Source organism: Moschus berezovskii, chromosome 7 (genome assembly GCF_049115385.1).
Source record: "Moschus berezovskii isolate FMDL1 chromosome 7, NW_MosBer_1.0, whole genome shotgun sequence".
Lineage (NCBI taxonomy): Eukaryota > Metazoa > Chordata > Mammalia > Artiodactyla > Moschidae > Moschus > Moschus berezovskii.
The window spans coordinates 67,807,655-67,826,454 of NC_142466.1; the positions used below are offsets into that span (position 1 = coordinate 67,807,655).

At 41.3% G+C, this 18,800-nt stretch overlaps 1 protein-coding gene across 4 annotated transcripts in view; it reads right to left on the reverse strand.

Annotated features, from left to right (window-relative positions):
* Positions 1-18,800, reverse strand: part of GNE (glucosamine (UDP-N-acetyl)-2-epimerase/N-acetylmannosamine kinase) — a 52,056-nt gene that overhangs the window by 25,383 nt on the left and 7,873 nt on the right. Inside the window, exons 1-2 of one of the 4 annotated variants that reach the window (XM_055427052.2) lie at positions 11,271-18,253; positions 5,617-5,819 (exon numbers count right to left, since the gene is read on the reverse strand). The exons of 1 other annotated variant lie outside the window; for it this stretch is intronic. In XM_055427052.2, the coding sequence (XP_055283027.1) occupies positions 5,617-5,780 (164 nt within the window). In that variant the 5' untranslated portion in view covers positions 5,781-5,819; positions 11,271-18,253. Of the gene's footprint in view, positions 1-5,616; positions 5,820-11,005; positions 18,254-18,800 lie in introns of those variants that run through there. 2 more of the 4 variants (XM_055427053.2, XM_055427051.2) reach the window with 2 other exon arrangements.

Sequence of the window (18,800 nt, forward strand, 5' to 3'; positions counted from 1 at the left end):
AACCTACCACACTCAGCACCATCAGTATTACCATGATTTCTTTTTTTTTTTTTTTTTGCCACACCATGCGGCATGTGGGATCTTGGTTCCCTGACCAGGAATCAAACCAGTATCCCCTACATTGGAGCATGGAGTCTTAACCACTGCACCACCAGGGAAGTCCCTCTTTCTAACCACTTTATACATAATTTTTTCCCATAATATTTTAACATGGTTGAGAATACATCATAGTACAATTTTGTAATCTATTTAACCCATTTAACACTATGATGTTTTCTCAGATTATGAAGGATTTTTTACATACACCATATAGATGGCATAGCAGTCATTTTATAGATTTCTTTGGATTTTCCTACAAAAGCTATGACATTGTAAATAAAGAAAATCCTGTGAGAATTCCCATAGGAATTTAATGGGATCTTAAACGTTTGATAGGATTCAAAGGTGAAGGTATCTCTGTAGGAAGTTATTTTTATAGGGTTTGATAATGAACCAAATTTCTTTAATATAGAGCTATTGAGATTTTCTATCTTTTCTGTAGAAAAAAATACTGTAAGCTGTATTTTTCAAAAGTTTGTCCATTTCTTCTAAATTGATTGTCAATTTACTGGCCTAATATCCTCCTTTTATTCTTTTAATGGCTGAGATCAGTAGTGATATCCTCTTTGTTATCCTATGTTGGTAATTTCTGTGTTACCTCTCCCTTGTTCTGCAGAAGCTTGTTGATTTTATTATTTTAAACAAATAACTTTTAGCTCAATTAACTTTCTTTACTGTTTAGTCTAGTTTTACATTTCATTGATTTTGACTCTATTGGCCCTTGGTCCTCCCTTCTACTTACTTTGGGCTTCATTTTCTTTCTTGTTTATTAAAGTGGAAATGGATCCTTGACTCTAACCTCTTTTTTCACATAAGTATTAATATTTAAAATGATAAATTTCCCCATAAGCCCTGATTAATCTATACCCACAAATTTTGATACACTGTAATATTTATTTAGGTCAAAATATTTTCTAATTTCCCTTAGGATTTCTTGTCTCCTGAGCTTAAAACTCAACAATAAACAACCAAATTTAAAAATGGGTTAAACCAAAGATGATATAAAGATGGCAAATAAGCATATGAAAAGATGCTCCACATCATGTGTCATCAAGGAAATGCAAATTAAAAAGAGATACTGCTACACACCTATTAGAATGAACAAAATCCAGAACACTGACAACACTAAATTCTGGCAACGATATGGAGCAACAGGAATTCTCATTTAGTGTTCAGTTCAGTCGCTCAGTCGTGTCTGACTCTTTGCGAACCCATGAATCACAGCACGCCAGGCCTCCGTGTCCATCACCAACTCCTGGAGTTCACTCAAACTCATGTCCATCGAGTCGGTGATGCCATCCAGCCATCTCATTCTCTGTCGTCCCCTTCTCCTCCCGCCCCCATCCTTCCCAGCACCAGAGTCTTTTCCAGTGAGTCAACTCGTCGCATGAGGTGGCCAAAGTATTGCAGTTTCAGCTTTAGCATCAGTCGTTCCAATGAACACCCAGGATTGATCTCCTTTAGAATGGACTGGTTGGATCTCCTTGCAGTCCAAAGGACTCTCAAGAGTCATCTCCAGCACCACAGTTCAAAAGCATCAATTCTTCGGCAATCAGCTTTCTTCACAGTCCAACTCTCACATCCATACATGACCACTGGAAAAACCATACCCTTGACTAGACGTTGGGGGAATACAAAATGATGCAGCCATTTTGGAAGACAGTTTGTCAGTTTCTTGCAAAACTAAACGTACTTTTTTACAAGGAGCAATCATGCTCCTTGATATATACCTAAAGGAGCTGAAAACTTACACAAAAATCTGCAAAAATATGCTTTATTCATAACTGCCAATACTTGGAAGCAATCAAAATATCCTTCAGTAAGAAAATGCAGAAATAAACTATCATACACCCATACAAGGCAATATTATTCAGCACTGAAAAGAAATGACTCTCAAGCTATGAAAATACATAAAGAAAACTCAAAAGCATATTACTAAATGAAAGAAAAGGCTACATAATATAGGATATTCCAAAAATATGATATTCTGGAAAAGGCAAAAAATCTATGGAAATGGTGAAAAGATCAATGACTGCCAGGAAACAGGGGTTGGGGGGAAAGGAAGGGATGAATGGGTAGAGGAGAAGATCTGGGAGGCAGTGAACAGTGAAATAAGCGCCGAAGAATTGATGCTTTTGAACTGTGGTGTTGGAGAAGACTCTTGAGAGTCCCTTGGACTGCAAGGACATCCAATTAGTCCATCCTAAAGGAAATCAGTCCTGAATATTCATTGGAAGGACAGATGCTGAAGCTGAAACTCCAATACTTTGGCCAGCTGATGCAAAGAACTGACTCATTTGAAAAGACCCTGATGCTGGGTAAGATTGAAGGCAGGAGGAGAAGGGGATGTCAGAGGATGAGGTGGTTGGATGGCATCACCAACTCGATGGACATGAGTTTAAGTAAACTCTGGGAGCTGGTGATGGACAAGGAGGCCTGACGTGCTGCAGTCCATGGGGTCGCAAAGAGTCAGAGTCAACTGACTGACTGACTGAACAGTGAAATGACTCTGTGATACTATAATGGTAGATACATGTCAATATACATTTGTCCAAACCCATAGAACTTACACCACCAAGTTGAACCCAGGTAAACTATGACTTTGAGTGATAATGATGTGTCAGTGGAGGTGCACTGTCTTAACAGTATGTACCAATGAGGTACGGTAGGGGATGCCGATAGTGGGGGATGTTATGCATGTATAGAGGAGGAGAGGTATATGGGTAACTTCTGTACCTTCTGCTCAATATTGCCACAGGACTTAACACTATTCTAAAAACTAAAATCTATTTTTTAAAGGCATTCTTTCTTTTATATATACGCATGTGTTTTACCATTTGTAGTTACTCCTTCCTGAAGATATAAGTTCCCAACAGGTATCATTTCTCTTCAGTTTCAAGAATCTGCCTTAGCATTTTTAGCAGCACATACCTACTGGTGATAATTTGTTTAGCTTTTCTTTGAAAATATCTTTACTTCAACTTTATTTTTAAAAGGTACTTTCACTGGATAAAAAAAATTCTGGGTTAGCAGAGGTTTTTTTTCCCCTTTCCTGAGCACATTAAAGATGTTCCATTGTCTTCTGGCCTCCACTCTCAGTGAGTTAATTATTCGTATCACTAGTTCCCCTGTAAGAAATGTAATAGTTGGTCTTATTGCTTTCAAGATTTTCTTGTCTTCAGCAAATTGACTATGCTAATGTTTGTATGTAGTTTTCTTTGTATTTATCTATTAAGGGTTGTTGACCTTTCTGTATATGTACATCAATATTGGGTTTTTCTGGGGTTTTTCGTTTTGTTTTTTTTTACCAAATTTGGAAAGCTCTGGCAGGTATGTCTTCTAAGATTGCAACACAAATTTAATTCTGAGACTGTCCTACCTACAGAATGTTCATACCTAACCATCTGAATCAGGAACCATAATCAGAATCCCTTTGAAATAGAGCGCAAAACTAGAAATCAATTACTAGAAAAGAAATGAGGGAAAAAAATGATTTCATGGATACTAAATGACATGCTACTAAAAAAGCGGGGGGTAAGTGAGAAGTTGGGGCTAATAAATGAAACCTATTACATTTAGAATGGATAAACAACAATATCCTACTGTATAGCACAGGGAACGATATCCAATTTCCTGGGATAAACCATAATGGAAAAGAATACAAAAAGAATGTATATGTGCATATAACTGAGTCACCTTGCTGTATAGCAGAAATTAGCACAACATTGTAATAACTATACTTCAAAAAACAAAAACACCTATAACACCAATCTGAAAAAAAATGTGCTGAATAAATGAACCAGTGAATTCCTAAGGAGTCTGTTATTCATTTGAATTTTTTTGCCCAATTCTTAAGAGTATAAAATGATGTTTTTTAAAAAATATCCAACTAGTTGAGGTAGAAAGGTAGCTAACTGCTTCTGTTGATTTAACATCTTTTTTCGGCTGGGCTGGGTCTTCGTTGCTGTGTAGGATTTTCTCCAGCTGCAGTGCTCAGGCTTCTGTCACTGTGGTGGCTTCTCTTGTTGTGGAGCATAGGCTCTAAGGTACTTGGGCTTCAGTAGTTGCAGTGCGAGGGTGCAGTAGTAGGAGTTCCCTGGCTCTAAGCACAGGCTCAATAGTTGTGGCACAAAGGCTTAGTGGCTCCATGGTATGTGGGATCTTTCCTGACCAGGGATCAAACCCACATCTGCAGTAGCAGGTGAATTCTTTACCACTGAGCCACCAGGGAAGCCCTAATGTCTTCTTAAATAATATAATCACATGGTTTAAAACTCAAGATACAAAAGGTTATACAGTGAAAAGGCTTTTGTTTTCCAGTCATCCAGCGCTTCTCCCCATAAGCAACCAATATGTTGTGCGAGAATGTACTACAGACAAATATTTCCAGTACCAGTCAAGTTTCCATTTTAACAGTCTCACCTAACAAACACTACCTTCCCCCTTAGCTACTGTGGCAAGCAGGTAAGAAACCTACCACCATCTCTTTGAAAGCCTCTCCCCTACCAGCTTCTGCCAAACTTTTCTCAAAGAAGTAAAAGAACACACTTAGATTTTTACCTCAGTTTGTAACTAAAATTTCTCTCTTACTTTGTCCAATTTCTGTTCAATAATGTAAGAACACTCAAGCGGATTTTCTTAGATAGCCAAAATTCATTTCACATTTTAAAAATCTATGAACTTTTAAGCTATCCATAAGTTTCTTCTCTAGTCTTTGTTTTCTTACCACAAATGGCCAAACTTGTTTTTAGAAGCAGGTTTTTTTTTTTGCTGTTATTATCTTATTGTTAAAGGACAGTCTGAAAAAGATAATTTTATCTTAACACAAGCTTCTTTCATATTGTTTTTTTTTTACCTTCTTCAGAGGCTGCATTAATGTTTTCATGCCACAAGGGTGCACTAAAGCCACTTTATTATTAACACATATAACAAAATGAATGTTCATCTTTGGTATATACATTCTTTCTGCTCCCTCAAAGATTTCTCAAGTTTCATCTTTCATATTTAGACTGTGATCAATAACAAACCTAATGTCATCAAAATAAGTATCAATGGTAATGGTAATTCTACTTTATCTTATATATTAGATTTTAAAAATCTTGTTGAGTATCTACTACTTTCATGTAGGATTAGCATTAGAACTCACAAAACAGATTGTACAGAATCACATTATAGTCACACAATATATATTTATAAATGGCATTTCTGAATGTAGTAGCAAATAGTAGTAATAATAATAGCTATAATTTACCAAGCATCTAATAGGCAGCATCCCTGTATAGACACTTTATGTCACTATCTCCATTCTTCACAGTAACCTGCAATACAAGTTTCCACCCCATTTTATAACTGAGGAACCTGAAGCTCAGAAGTGCTAGGCAACTTCTCCAAGGCCACTTAAAAACTAAGTGGTAGAACTGGCATTTGAAGCTGGGTCCACATGGCTCCAGGACCCAAGTTCTCTGTAGTACACTATGTTGCAATGAAGAATATCATAAGAAAATGCTTTCATCTTACCCATAGTCATCTATCAGGTGAGAGCCAAGTACCACCACATCAAGTTCAAAGAACTCAGGTTCCATTTTAATGCCAAACATGATGGGGGCAAGTTTAGAATAATCAGCACGGTTGCAAGTAGCAACACAAACCCGAAGCTTCCGGTTATTCTCTTTCTTCTCCATGATTTGTTTTCTTTTTGAGAGGTTCTGAAAATAGAGTTCCTGAAGTTGCAAAAATAAAAATTAATATCCTGTGATAAACCATAATGGAAGAGAATATGAAAAGAACGTATGTATGTATAACTGAGTCACTTTGCTGTACAACAGTAATTAACATTATAGTTCAACTGTACTTCAATAATAAGACATTACAGAGACAAAAAGTTTGTTTATAATCAGAATGATAGATCCAAGATATAAACATAAAATTTTGCAGTCTTAAATCTTTAACCACCATTAAGTATAGTGATAAAGGGAGGGACTTTTAAACCTGAACCATTCCTTCAGAAGAATACCCAATGGCAGCCCCCAAAGTATGTTTCATGACCAGAATGTATCATCCTAATGTAGACAAGTTGGGAAGAATGTTTTGATATTTTGAAAGACAAGTAGTCCCCAGTACTGCAGATGTGCATAGTTTTGCTATCAATCCAGACTTTGTTAAGTGCTCCCAGTCCAGATGATCCATTAACAAATGATGCAGCAGAGCAGTGGAAGACCAATGAAGCCCAAGCCATAGAAACAGCTGAAGCATGGACTAGGCTATATGCCACAGATAATATTTAAATCCATCAGTCATCAGGTATGCATCCCTTCCCTTGTTCTGCCAAGACTTCTTTTTTGTTTACATTTAATAGACACAGAAAACGAAGATCATGGCATCTGGTCCTATCACTTCATGGGAAATAGATGGGGAAACAGTGGAAACAGTGTCAGACTTTATTTTTTTGGGCTCCAAAATCACTGCAGATGCTGACTGCAGCCATGAAATTAAAAGACGCTTACTCCTTGGAAAGAAAGTTATGACCAACCTAGACAGCATATTAAAAAGCAGAGACATTACTTTGCCAACCAAGGTCCGTCTAGTCAAGGCTATGGTTTTTCCCGTGGTCATGTATGGATGTGAGAGTTGGACTGTGAAGAAGGCTGATCACTGAAGAATTGATGCTTTTGAACTGTGGTGCTGGAGAAGACTCTTAAGAGTCACTTGGACTGCAAGGAGGTCCAACCAGTCCATTCTAAAGGAGATCAATCCTGGGTGTTCATTGGAAGGACTGATGCTGAAGCTGAAACTCCAATACTTTGGCCACCTCATGCGACGAGTTGACTCACTGGAAAAGAGTCTGATGCTGGGAGGGATTGGGGGTGGGAGGAGATGGGGATGACAGAGAATGAGATGGCTGGATGGCATCACCAACTCAATGGACATGAGTTTGAGTGAACTCCGGGAGTTGGTGATGGACAGGGAGGCCTGGCGTGCTGTGGTTCATGGGGTTGCGGAGAGTCGGACACGACTGAGTGACTGAACTGAACTGACTGAAGCACTAGCTATGGCTCAGATGGTAAAGAATCTGCCTACAATGCAGGAGACCAGGCTTCAGTCTCTGAGCAGGGAAGATCCTCTGGAGAAGGGAATGGCTACCCACTCCAGTTTTCTTGCCTGAAGAATCCCATGGACAGAAGAGCCTGGTGGGCTACAGTCCATGGGGTCACAAAGAGTCAGACACAACTGAGCAACTAACACTTTCACATTTTCTTTTCCCACAAGCACTACCTAACCAAAGAGACAAAGATATTTTTCCAAAACCAGCTGGCCTAAGGGTTTTTGTACGTAAATCTTCTTCCACTCATTAAATTTGAGCTGAATAAATTGCTGATGATATTTAATTTGCTAGGTGAGGCAAAGCAAATGGATTTTTTTACCGACCAAATGGTTGGTAAATTTGTATTTATTTTAGAATAGTAAACTTTCTATCTGGCAATTCTAAAATGCTTAGTGCTTACCAGGTAATTCAAAGGTTATTCTACCAAAAGTGAAAGTAGCCATATTACACAAACTATGAAAAATACAATAATGTTACTAAAACCAAAAGTTTTTTTAAAAAGCTAAATCCTTTTAAAAAAGTGTAATAATGGTAAAAATCCTTTTTAAGGGGAGAATTCTTTTTAAAAATTAATTTTAATTTAACTAACTTTTGATTAGATAGTACATTCACACAGTTTAAAACTGAAAAGGCACAAGAGGCTCTAAAAGTCTTCTCATCTGTGTTCTCAGACATGTAGTTCTCCCTGAATGCTTAGAGTTACTAGTTACTTATCCATCCTTCTACAGATAAACTGTATATATACAAAAAATACACATATATTTCTTCACATATGTAAATACAAATATATTTTATGTATAGAGTGTATTATGCAATTAGTAATATATTCTACAAACTGTTGTTACATACTTTGCTTTTTAATTTTTCTTAATTATGTTTCTGAATCAAGTGGCAAAATGGGAAAGTTTAAAGACATTGTTGTTGTAGTTTTTTGGTCACTAAGTCATGTCCAACTCTTTTGTGACTCCCATGGACTAGAGCCACCAGGCTCCTCTGTCTGTGGGATTTCCCAGGCAAGAATACTGGAGTGGGTTGCCATTTCCTTCTCCAGGGCATCTTCCCGACCCAGGGATCAAACTCACGTCTCCTGTATCAGCAGGCGGATTCTTTAACCACTGAGCCACCAGGGAAGCCCTTAAAGGCATTAGAGATATCAAATCTAAAAGTGCAATTCTGGGTTTCCCTGGTGGCTCAATGGTAAAGGATCTGCCTGCCCATGCAGGAGATGAGGGTTTGATCCCTGGTCTGGGGTATCCCACATGCTGCAGAGCAACTAAGCCTGTGGACCACAACTATGGAACCTGTGCTCTAGAGCCTGGGAACCGCAACTCCGGAGCCCCCATGCCACAAATACTGAAGCCCACATCCCACAGAGCCAGTGCTCCACAAGAAGAGAAGCCACCACAATGAGAAGCCCGCACACCGCAAGTGGACAGTAGCCCCCACTCTCCACACCTAGAGAAAAGCCTGCACAGCAATGAAGATCCAGCACAGCCAAAATAAGTAAAATTATATTTTTTACAGTGCTATTTTGAAAATTGCTGGCCATCAACTTTTCAAATATATGTAGGGTTATGAGAGCCCTGAAAGTAAAAGTGTCACAAAGATTTATTGAGAACTGACTCTGTGCAGAGCAACGGAAAGCAGAGATGTGGAGCTGAGGAAGATCTCACCTCTAGTTTTTTAGGAACTTAGAATCTAGTACATGCCACTAAGCCACATTAATAGATCACCTTCCCAATAGAAGCACCAGGAACAAAAGTAACAAATTTTCTTTCACTGCCCAGTATAATTATTATTTGTTCTGGATAAAATGTCATGTCTAAGGATCCATTTTTACACTAAGAACTGTGATCAGAATCTCCATGACCAGTATGAAATGAATAAATGTGACATAATGGACTTAAACTATACCAGGAGTTTTTAAGTTGCATAAAGTGCAATGTAAAACAAGATAAAACTTTTTTATTTACACAGTGGACTCTCAGTAATGAAAATAAATGGACTACGTTGAACTGTGTCAATAAACATCTAAAATATAATGTTAGACAAAAACAACATATTCTAAAAAGATACAATAGGGCACCATCTAAAAATATGTAAAACATTACTATATGTTGTTTACTGATCTATAGTAAAATTATACAGCAACTCAAGAAAGTAGTTACCTCTGAAGGAGGAGGGAAGGGAAAGGTAAAGAGGGCTTAGAGGGTTTCTGTTTTCTTTGTAAACATTTTTTTAAAAATCGTTGAAGTAGAGATCTGAAACAAACATGGTAACATATTAATATGTGTTAAATCTTGAGGATTGGTAGAGGGTGTCATGTTGTCTTCTATCCTTTTCAGCAATATGAAATATTGTATGGAAAACGAGAAATCTTTTAAATGAACAACAAAGGTGCACTGTCCACAGTCCTTAAAGACTAAAGCCTAAAGCTCAGAAAGCAGATGGACTGGATATTTACATTCATTTCACTCAATTCCATGAGTAACCAGAGCCACTAAAACATAGATACTGGTATGAAAATAAGCCTTCACCTCGAACTCACTGGCGATCTGAGAAACCTACATTCTCTCAAGACTGTTACAAATACTGACAAAAAGGTGAGTGACCCTTTCCAGGAAAATAAATACTGTGGTCCCACTCAACTATCGAAAAAGACACTTGGCTCAAGCAGTTTCTGAGGAGAAGTGAAGTGAAAGTTGATCAGTTGAGTAACTTTGCAACCCCATGGACTAAAGTCCATGGAATTCTCCAGGCCAGAATCCTGGAGTGGGTAGCCTTTCCCTTCTCCAGGGAATCTTCCCAACCCAGGGATCAAACCCAGATCTCCCACATCGCAGGCAGATTCTTTACCAGCTGAGCCACAAGGGAAGCCCTTCTGAGCAGAGGAAACCATCAAAGTAAACAATTGCCAAGCACACATTAAGAGCTTTACAAGCATTAACTCACTTCATCCTCACAGCCCTATCTCACTAGCCCTGTTTTACAAATGGGCATACCTCAGTGAAAGCCAATTTACTTGCCCCAAATCATAGCTGCTGCTGCTAAGCCACTTCAGTCGTGTCCAACTCTGTGTGACCCCATAGACGGAAGCCCACCAGGCTCCCCCGTCCCTGGGATTCTCCAGGCAAGAACACTGGAGTGGGTTGCCATTTCCTTCTCTAATAACTGCCAAAACCAAACACCAAATCAGCATTCAAGATAGTGCCCATATCGTGTTTGCCTGTGTCTGTTCATTTCATAAGCACTCATGAGTGAGAACCTTCCTGCCAGGCCCCGCGGGAGTGAAGGGCACATATGATGAATCCCTCTCTTCCCTCAGTGCAGACCAGATGAGGCTCACATGAATCAGGAGAGGTCTATCTAAAGTGGTCTGAAATTCACAACACTATCCTGATCTATACTCGGGTGTGACTCCTTCCAGAGCCTTCACAGTCGACTCGAACAGTTATCTCTAAATGCCAAGCTGTACCCTACGCCTCTTCTCCATCAGGATTTAAAAAAAAAAAAAAAACTTTCGTGCTTTAACAATTTTACAAGTGTGCTGGGGCAGGGGAGTGAAATAAATGCATATCAAGCTTCCAGGGAAGCCCAGACTCAGAGAACTGTCAGGGTTAGGCGCAGACCTTCAAGATCATCTTTCGTCCGACACTTCACATCCCGGGCCACTCATCTGCACGGAGCTCCCTGCCTTCTGCACATCTCCGTGAGCGGCTGCCTGCTGTCTTTCAGGATAGCCGGAGGAACAGAGTGCAGCCGGCCTTCCTCTGAGACCCCGAGCTCCACTCCGGGGTTACTCACCCGGGGTCCGCACTCAAAACTGCTGCACCAGCCAACAGCTGAGCCCACAACTGGACTAAGGAGCGGTCCTGGCGTGAAGGCCCACGGAAGACAGCGAGGCTCGGGCCGGGTGCGGACGGGCGGCGTGGTGAGGTGCGGAGCCTCCGGGCGGGGATCTGAGGCCTCCGGGTGGAGGCCGAAGGAGGAAGGCCCTGGGGGCCGACAGGTGGCGTTCCCCGAGCCCGCGTCCCCCTCCCCGAGTCCCTGGCGGGCACGCAGGTCTCACCAGTGGCGGGTCCGCTGTTTCTCCCGCGTCGCCGCCGCCAGACCTCGCGGGAGAACCGAGGGCCGAGCCGGAACGCAGGCCGGCGCGACACCGCCCCTTCGGCTTCCGCCACTCTGCACCGCGAGCGATGACTCGCCTCGATCCGCTCCTGGCGCACCCCGCGCGCCCTGCACGCCCACCCGAGCGCCAAATCGGCCGACGCGCCCTACGTCAGCGGGGAGGGATTCTGCGATTGGCTGAGCGGGGAGGACGGGCGCCTTCCGTGGACGTGGCGTAGCCCCCAGGCGACCAGCGCTTGTTCTCAGCGGGTGTTCCCGCCCCTGGAAAGCTGCTCCGCCTGTCAAGTGAAAGTTCGGAACCCGAGCGCCTAACGGGTAGTTGTTTTGGCCTTGCGCCCAAGAGGCAATGTCTCAGGCCTTCTCACGCAGTCATTTCATAGGCAGGACCAAAACAATACAGTCGTGTGGCGGTCCACCCAGCGCCCTCTCCCGAGTGAAGCCGTGCCCCTCCAGAACCGCGTCTACTGGAAGGATCTGTCGATGCTGATGACCAAGGCAAGGCGGAGACCTGCTGAGCCTTATGATGCGCGGAACCCCCAGGCCATCCTGCCTCAGAGACTTACAGAGAGGAACATAGAGGTGGCAGAGAAAGCGGCGGGAAAGGGCTCACACAGCTCCTGATGAATACTTTCTAATGATTGTTTAAAATTCCTTAGTCACCTATGACAAGTTTTGAGTTGGTGATACAGTATATTAAAATATTTTTTACAGCTAGTAAATAATTTACCGCAAGTGAAACTATTTAAACTGCCTAATGATTCATTGTCTGTTCTTGCTAAAGTGAATTTCAAGCCCAATAAACTTTTGCACTTAATTTATTTCAGTTAATGATGCTCTAATTTACAGAATATTTGTGAACCGTTAGTTCCCCTGCAGCTAGCTTGTTATCACCAAGAGGTCACATCAGCCACAAAAGGACTGATATTAGGGGATTTCCTGCAAGGAAGTACCAGCAGATTTCTTTTTTAAATATCACTTTTGCTATTCTGTGGAGAATGGACTGGTTGAAAGTTGAAAATGGTGGTAGTGAAAAAAAATCTCTGAAAGGATACACATACATACACATACACACACAAAACCCATACCACTAATTGCATTTGGCAGAGCTGGGAAGAGATAGACGTTTTACTGAATTTATCTTTCTAATATCTTTTGTATTTTGTAGTATATGCACACATTCCATATTAAAGAAAAAATTGATGGTAAAAAAATGGTGGTAGTTTGAAGTGGTTGGATATGATATTTAGTTTGGAAGTAGAATTGATGAAACTTAATTATGAATTAGGGATGAAAGGATGGGGCTTCCCAGGTGTCTCAGTGGTAAAGAACCCGCCTGCCAATGTAGGAGACGTAAGATACACGGTTCGATCCCTGGGTCGGGAAGATCCCCTGAAGGAGGGCATAGCAACCCACTCCTGTATTCTTGCCTCAAGAATTCCATGGACAGAGGAGCCTGGCGGGCTACAGTCCATAGGGTCACAAAGAGTTGGACACGACTGAAGTGACTTAGTACACACGTAAGGATGACAGAGAAAAGGAAGGTTAACTTCCAGATGTCTGGTATTCGTAATTGGGTGATTGGTGCCATTTACCAAGATGAAAAGTTGGGGGAGTGGTCAGGTTTAGGGATTTAAAAGTAAAGGTGTAATTTGTGATGTGTTAGATTTGAGATGCCTATGAGACAGCCACATGAAGCTATTATAAAGGCAATAAGATATATGAATCTAGGGCTTCCCTGGTGGCTCAGTGGTAAAGAATCCTGCTGCCAATGCACGAGACATGGGTTTGATATCTGGGTTGGGAAGATCCCCTGGAAAAGGAAAAGGCAACCCTCTCCATTATTCTTGCGTGGGAAATTCCATGGACAGAGGAGCCTGGAAGGCTACAATCCATGGGGGATGCAAAAGAGTTGAACAGAACTTAGCAACTAAACAACAACCACCTAACAGAAGGCAAAGACCTAACAGAAGCAGAAGAGATTAAGAAGAGGTGGCAAAAATATACAGAAGGGCTGTACGAAAAGGTCTTAATGACTAAGATAACCATGATAGTGTGATCACTCACCTAGAGCCAGACATCCTGGAGTGTGAAATCAAGTGGGCCTTCAGTTCAGTTCAGTTCAGTTCAGTTCAGTCGCTCAGTCGTGTCCGACTCTTTGCGACCCCATGAATCACAGCAATTGGGCCTTGCTGCTGCTGCTGCTGCTGCTGCTGCTGCTGCTAAGTCACTTCAGTCGTGTCCGACTCTGTGTGACCCCATAGACGGAAGCCCACCAGGCTCCCCCGTCCCTGGGCCTTAGAAGGCATTAATACAAACAAAGCTAGTGGAGGGGATGGAATTCCAGCTGAGCCATTTCAGAGCCTAAAAGATGATGTTATTAAAGTGCTGCAGTCAATATGCCAGCAAATTTGAAAAACTCAGCAGTGGGCACAGGATTGGAAAAGGTCAGTTTTTATTCCAGTCCCAAATAAGGGCAATGCCAAAGAATATTCAAACCACTGCACAACTGTGCTTATTTAACATGCTAACAAGGTAATGCTTAAATCCTTCAAGCTAGGCTTTGACAGTACATGAACTGAGAACTACCAGTTGTACAAGCTAGATTTAGAAAAGGCAGAGGAACCAGAGATCAAATTGCCAACATTTGTTGGATCATAGAAGAAACAAAGCAATTCCAGAAAAACATCTACTTCTGCTTCATTGACTATGCTAAAGCCCTTGACTGTGTAGATCACAACAAACTGTGGAAAATTCTTCAAGAGATGGAAATACCAGACCACCTTATATGTCTCCTGAGAAACCTGTATGCAGATCAAGAAGCAAGTTAGAGCCGGACATGGAAAAATGGACTGGTTCAAAGTGGTTCATCAGTGCTGTATATTGTCACCCTGTTTATTTAACATATGCAGAGTACATCATGAGAAATGCTGGGCTGGATGAAGCTCAAGCTGGAATTAAGATTGCTGGGGGAAATATCAATAACCTCAGATATGCAGATGGTAGTAGATAATACGTAAGTAGTACCACCCTAATGGCAGAAAGCGGAAGAGGAACTGAAGGGCCTCTTGATGCTTAAAACTCAACATTCAAAAACTAAGATCCTTGCAACAAGTCCTATCACTTCATGGCAAATAGATGGGGGGGGGTGGTAATGGAAACAGTGACAGACTTGACTTTCTTAGGCTCCAAAATCACTGTGGATGGTGACTGTACCCTTGAAAGTAAAAGATGCTTGCTCCTTGGAAAGAAAGATATGACAAACCTAGACAGCATATTAAAAAGCAGAGATATCATTTTACCAAGAAAGGTCTGCATAGGCAAAGTTATGTTTTTTCCAGCAGTCATGTATGAATATGAGGGTTTGACCATAAAGCTGAGCACTGAAGAACTGATGCTTTTGAATTGTGCTGGAGAAGACCCTATCCAGAACAGAACATGAGTTTTCTTTTCTTGAATAAAAATTAATATCAAAACAGTGTTAATGTTTAGTTTTTATCTGGTGGCTTATTAATTACATGGATGTGTTTAGTTTGTAAAATTTCATATTGTACACTTAAGACAGGTGCACTTTTTGTGTTTATATTGTAAGTACAATATGTTTCTAAAATACTTAATGCTTAAGATGATAGCTGGGGAAAATGTAACTAGAAATATAAATACTTGTAGTAATAGGAAATAAAATTTTGAGAATTTGTACATTTATTAAGCCACTCATAGATTTTGTGATTTTTTTTACCGATATTGAGAATTTTCAAGTTTCATATATAGTTGAATAGTTCTGTGTTCATAGAATCATTTAACCCTAAATTATCCCTTTTTAAGATTTTTCCTATGTTTTCTTGAGATGAAGTTGCATCTTAGCTGTAGGAAGCATTTTCTCTTGGCTTCTTAAGATCACTTTTCTATGATTACCGTTCTGGATTTCTGGGTCTCTGCTATAGGGGAGCATTATCTTTTCTAATAATTAGCGTTTTCATTTTCTGCAGATAAATACCCAGAAGTGGAATTTCTGGATGGTATGGTAGTTCTATTTTTAATTTTTTAGAGAAACCTCCTTACCGTTTTCTAGCTATACCAGTTTATATTCTCACCAACAATACACAAAGTTTCTTTTTTCTCCAAGTCCTCACCAACAGTGTTATTATCTTTTTGACAACACATGCTAACCATTTCCACAGATGTGAGGTGATATTTCATTGTGGTTTTGATTTGAATTTCCTTGATGATTGGTGACATTCAGCATCTTTTCACATGCCTGTTGGCCATCTTTGTGTCTTCTTTGGAAAATGTCCATTTAGGATCTCTTGCCATTTAAAATTGTCTTTTCATGTTGAGTTGTATGAGTTCATTATGTGTTTGGGGCATTAATTGCTTATTGCATGTATCACTTGAAAATATGTTCTCCCTTTCAGTAGGCGGCCTTTTAATTTTGTTGATAGTTTCCTTCACTGTGCGAAACTTTACGGTTTGATGTAGTTGCACTTGTTTTTTTGGCTTTGTTGCCCTTGCCTGAGGAGACACATCAAAAAAAAAAAAAAAAAATTTGCTAAAGCCAGTGTCAAAGAGTGTGGTGCCTAGTTTCTTTCTAGAGTTTATGGTTTCAGGTCTTACGTTTAAGTCTTTCATCTATCCTGAAGTGGCGCTGGCCTGCTAACAGATGGGCCTGGTCTTGACATGGCTGGCAGTGGGTCTGGTCAGCCCATTGGTGTGTGGGGCTTGGGCCTGGGGGTCCCAGGGCTGCCACCCGTCTGCTAGTGGATGAGGCCAGGTCCCGGTGCCCTGGAGTTGGTGTTAGTCTGCTGGTTAGTGCACCAGGTCCTGATACAGTTGGCTGCGGGGTCTTGGTGTTCACGGGGCTGGTGTCTGCCAGAGGTGGGGGAGGCCTCTTTCCAAGCCTCGTTTCAGCCCACGGATGGAGCTGTGTCCTGGGGTCTCTGACTGAGGGGCTGAAGGTTCTGCAGCTGATGGAGACCCACTGGGTGGCTGGGGCTGGGTCCTGGGCCAGCTTGTACGTGAGGGTGTGTCCTGGCACAAGGCTGGAGCCTCAAGGAGTCCTTTCTTCTAGGGGGTGAGGTCAAGACCTTGCCCACCTGGGGCACCTGGCCTGGGGCATCCCTGGACTGGCTGATGGGCAAGTAGTTTCCAGCACTAATAAGCTACAGGGAAGACTCTAAAGTGGTGCTTACCAGTGCCAGTGCCCTCCTGGTGGGTTGACCTCCCCGAAATGGCTGCATCTATGTCCCCAGGGGGAGTTTCAGTTGCCTCCTGCCTCTGCAAGAGGCTCTCAAGATCAGCAAGTGGGTTTGATCAAGGCTTCTTTCCTATTACTGCTTCTGCCATGCATCTTGGAGCATGTGAGATTTTGTGTGTGCCCTTTAAGAGTGGAGTCTCTACTTTCCATAACCCTCTGGGTCTCCCTAAAGAAAGTCCCACTGGCCTTCAAAGTTATATGTTCTGGGGGCTGGTCTCCCCAGTACAGGATCCCTGGGCTGGGGAGCCCAATGCAGGGCTTGGACCCCCTGATTTTGGGGGAGAACCTCCGCACCTGTAATTATCCTCCCAGTTGTGCATCACTTACCTGGGGGACGTGAGTCCTGACTAACTGCATCTCTGCCCCTCCTCCCCTACTCACTGTGGTTCCTTCTTTATAACATTAGCTTTTAGAAGACCTTTTTTGTTAGTCCTCAGGGTGCTCTTATGGATACTTTGTCTGTAAATAATTGCAATTTTGATGTGCCTCTGGGAGGACGTGAACACCAGGTCTTCCTGCTCCATCATCTTGGCCACTCCTCAAGTCATTATGTTTTGTTTGGTTTGATTTCCTTTGGCTTTAATCTGAGGGCTCTACAAACTGCAAAAAAGTACTGATGGCTTTGTAGTGTAATAAAACCAGAATTTTAAAAATTTAGCAAACATTTCTTGCAAACAAAGCAAGGCAGTTACCTTGATACTCTTGGCAAATCACCGAAGGTGTATGTTTGTTCCTTTTGAGCCTAAAGTACATTCCAGATGATGGCTAAAGCCAGGTGGTCATTTTAAAGAAGAAAGAAGCAAAAGAAGAAGAAGAAGAAATGAAGCAGACAAACCTCTCTTTTTCTTTCTTGATTCTTCAGTTTTACAGGAAGGTGTTTTTCACAAGCTTGTGGCTATTGAACTTTCTCATGTTTTCACCTAACGTAAGAAAGATGAGCTACTGGTTCTCCGGGTTCTCAGATGTTTCCAAAGCACACCCATTTTGTTACGGGTGACTCCAGCCCTTCTTAGTGAGTAACTCTATAGAATTACTCCATAAACAGAATTTAGTATTCAGGGCACAATTAGATTGTCAAAGGATCCTTGAGAGATCATCTAAGTCAGCCTTCTCATTAACAGAAGAGATCTCTCTACAGCATCCCTGACAGACGTTCATCTGGCCACTTTGGGCACATTTATTCTAACAGGGACTTGTCTTGCTCTTTTACTTGGTGACTTAATGATAAAGTACCCTACCTCAACCTCCACTCTACCTTAATGATAAAGCCTCTCTACCTACATGTTAGTAGCCTACTGTTCTGAACACTTTATATTCACTCAGTACTCCTAACCATCTTAAGATGTAGACCCTATCACCTCTATTTCATAGATAGAAAGACTGAAGCGTAGAAGGAAAACTTCCTTAAGGTCAAAAAGCTATTAAGCAGAAGAACCCAGCCCTTCATCCCACATACTCGACCTACATTTCCTCTCTGTACTGCAGAACCCACATACATCATGATAGAAACCTGTCTTCAGGGTGATCTTAATTGTCAATTTTTGGGTAAGTTGTTAAGAATCCACATAACTCTTCTACTATGTAGCCCATATCTCTCTGAATTGCACATAATGGTCTTAGAAAATTTTTAAAGATATTTTTTAAATCAACATATGTGCCTATGACATTCTGCTGATGTGCTTCAAAAAAGAGAATGAGGTCAGTTTAGCATAATTTTTAAAAATAAACTTATTAAAATATAAAAAAGAAGGTTGCACATAACAAGCATGTGTTGAATTTGGGATTTTCCTGAACTGAACGCACTTGGATAACTACCACTACGATAAAGACAAGAAGTGCCAGTATCCACGGGCTGCCTATCCCTGACCCACAGCAAAACCTGGAGCCAAAGCTGTGCTTAGTGATAGATACAATGGCAATTAAGGAAGCATGGTAAACTGACTCTCTGAAGCATTCAGACTGTGGAATATAAAGATTGGTCAGTCAAGGAATGAAAGCACAGATATGTTACAAGAGGTTGAACAGGTGGGCCATAGGGCAAGAATCCAGTCTCTGACTTGCCTTGGATTCTGAACAACTCTCTGACTTCACACTATGTGTATCCTTAAATAAATCCTCTTTTTCTTAAGGTTCCCTATTCCTTGTAGTCAGAAGTTACTAACACCAAACTCCGAGACTTAGTCCAATGGAAAAGAAAATTGTGGTGTCTGCCACATGGGT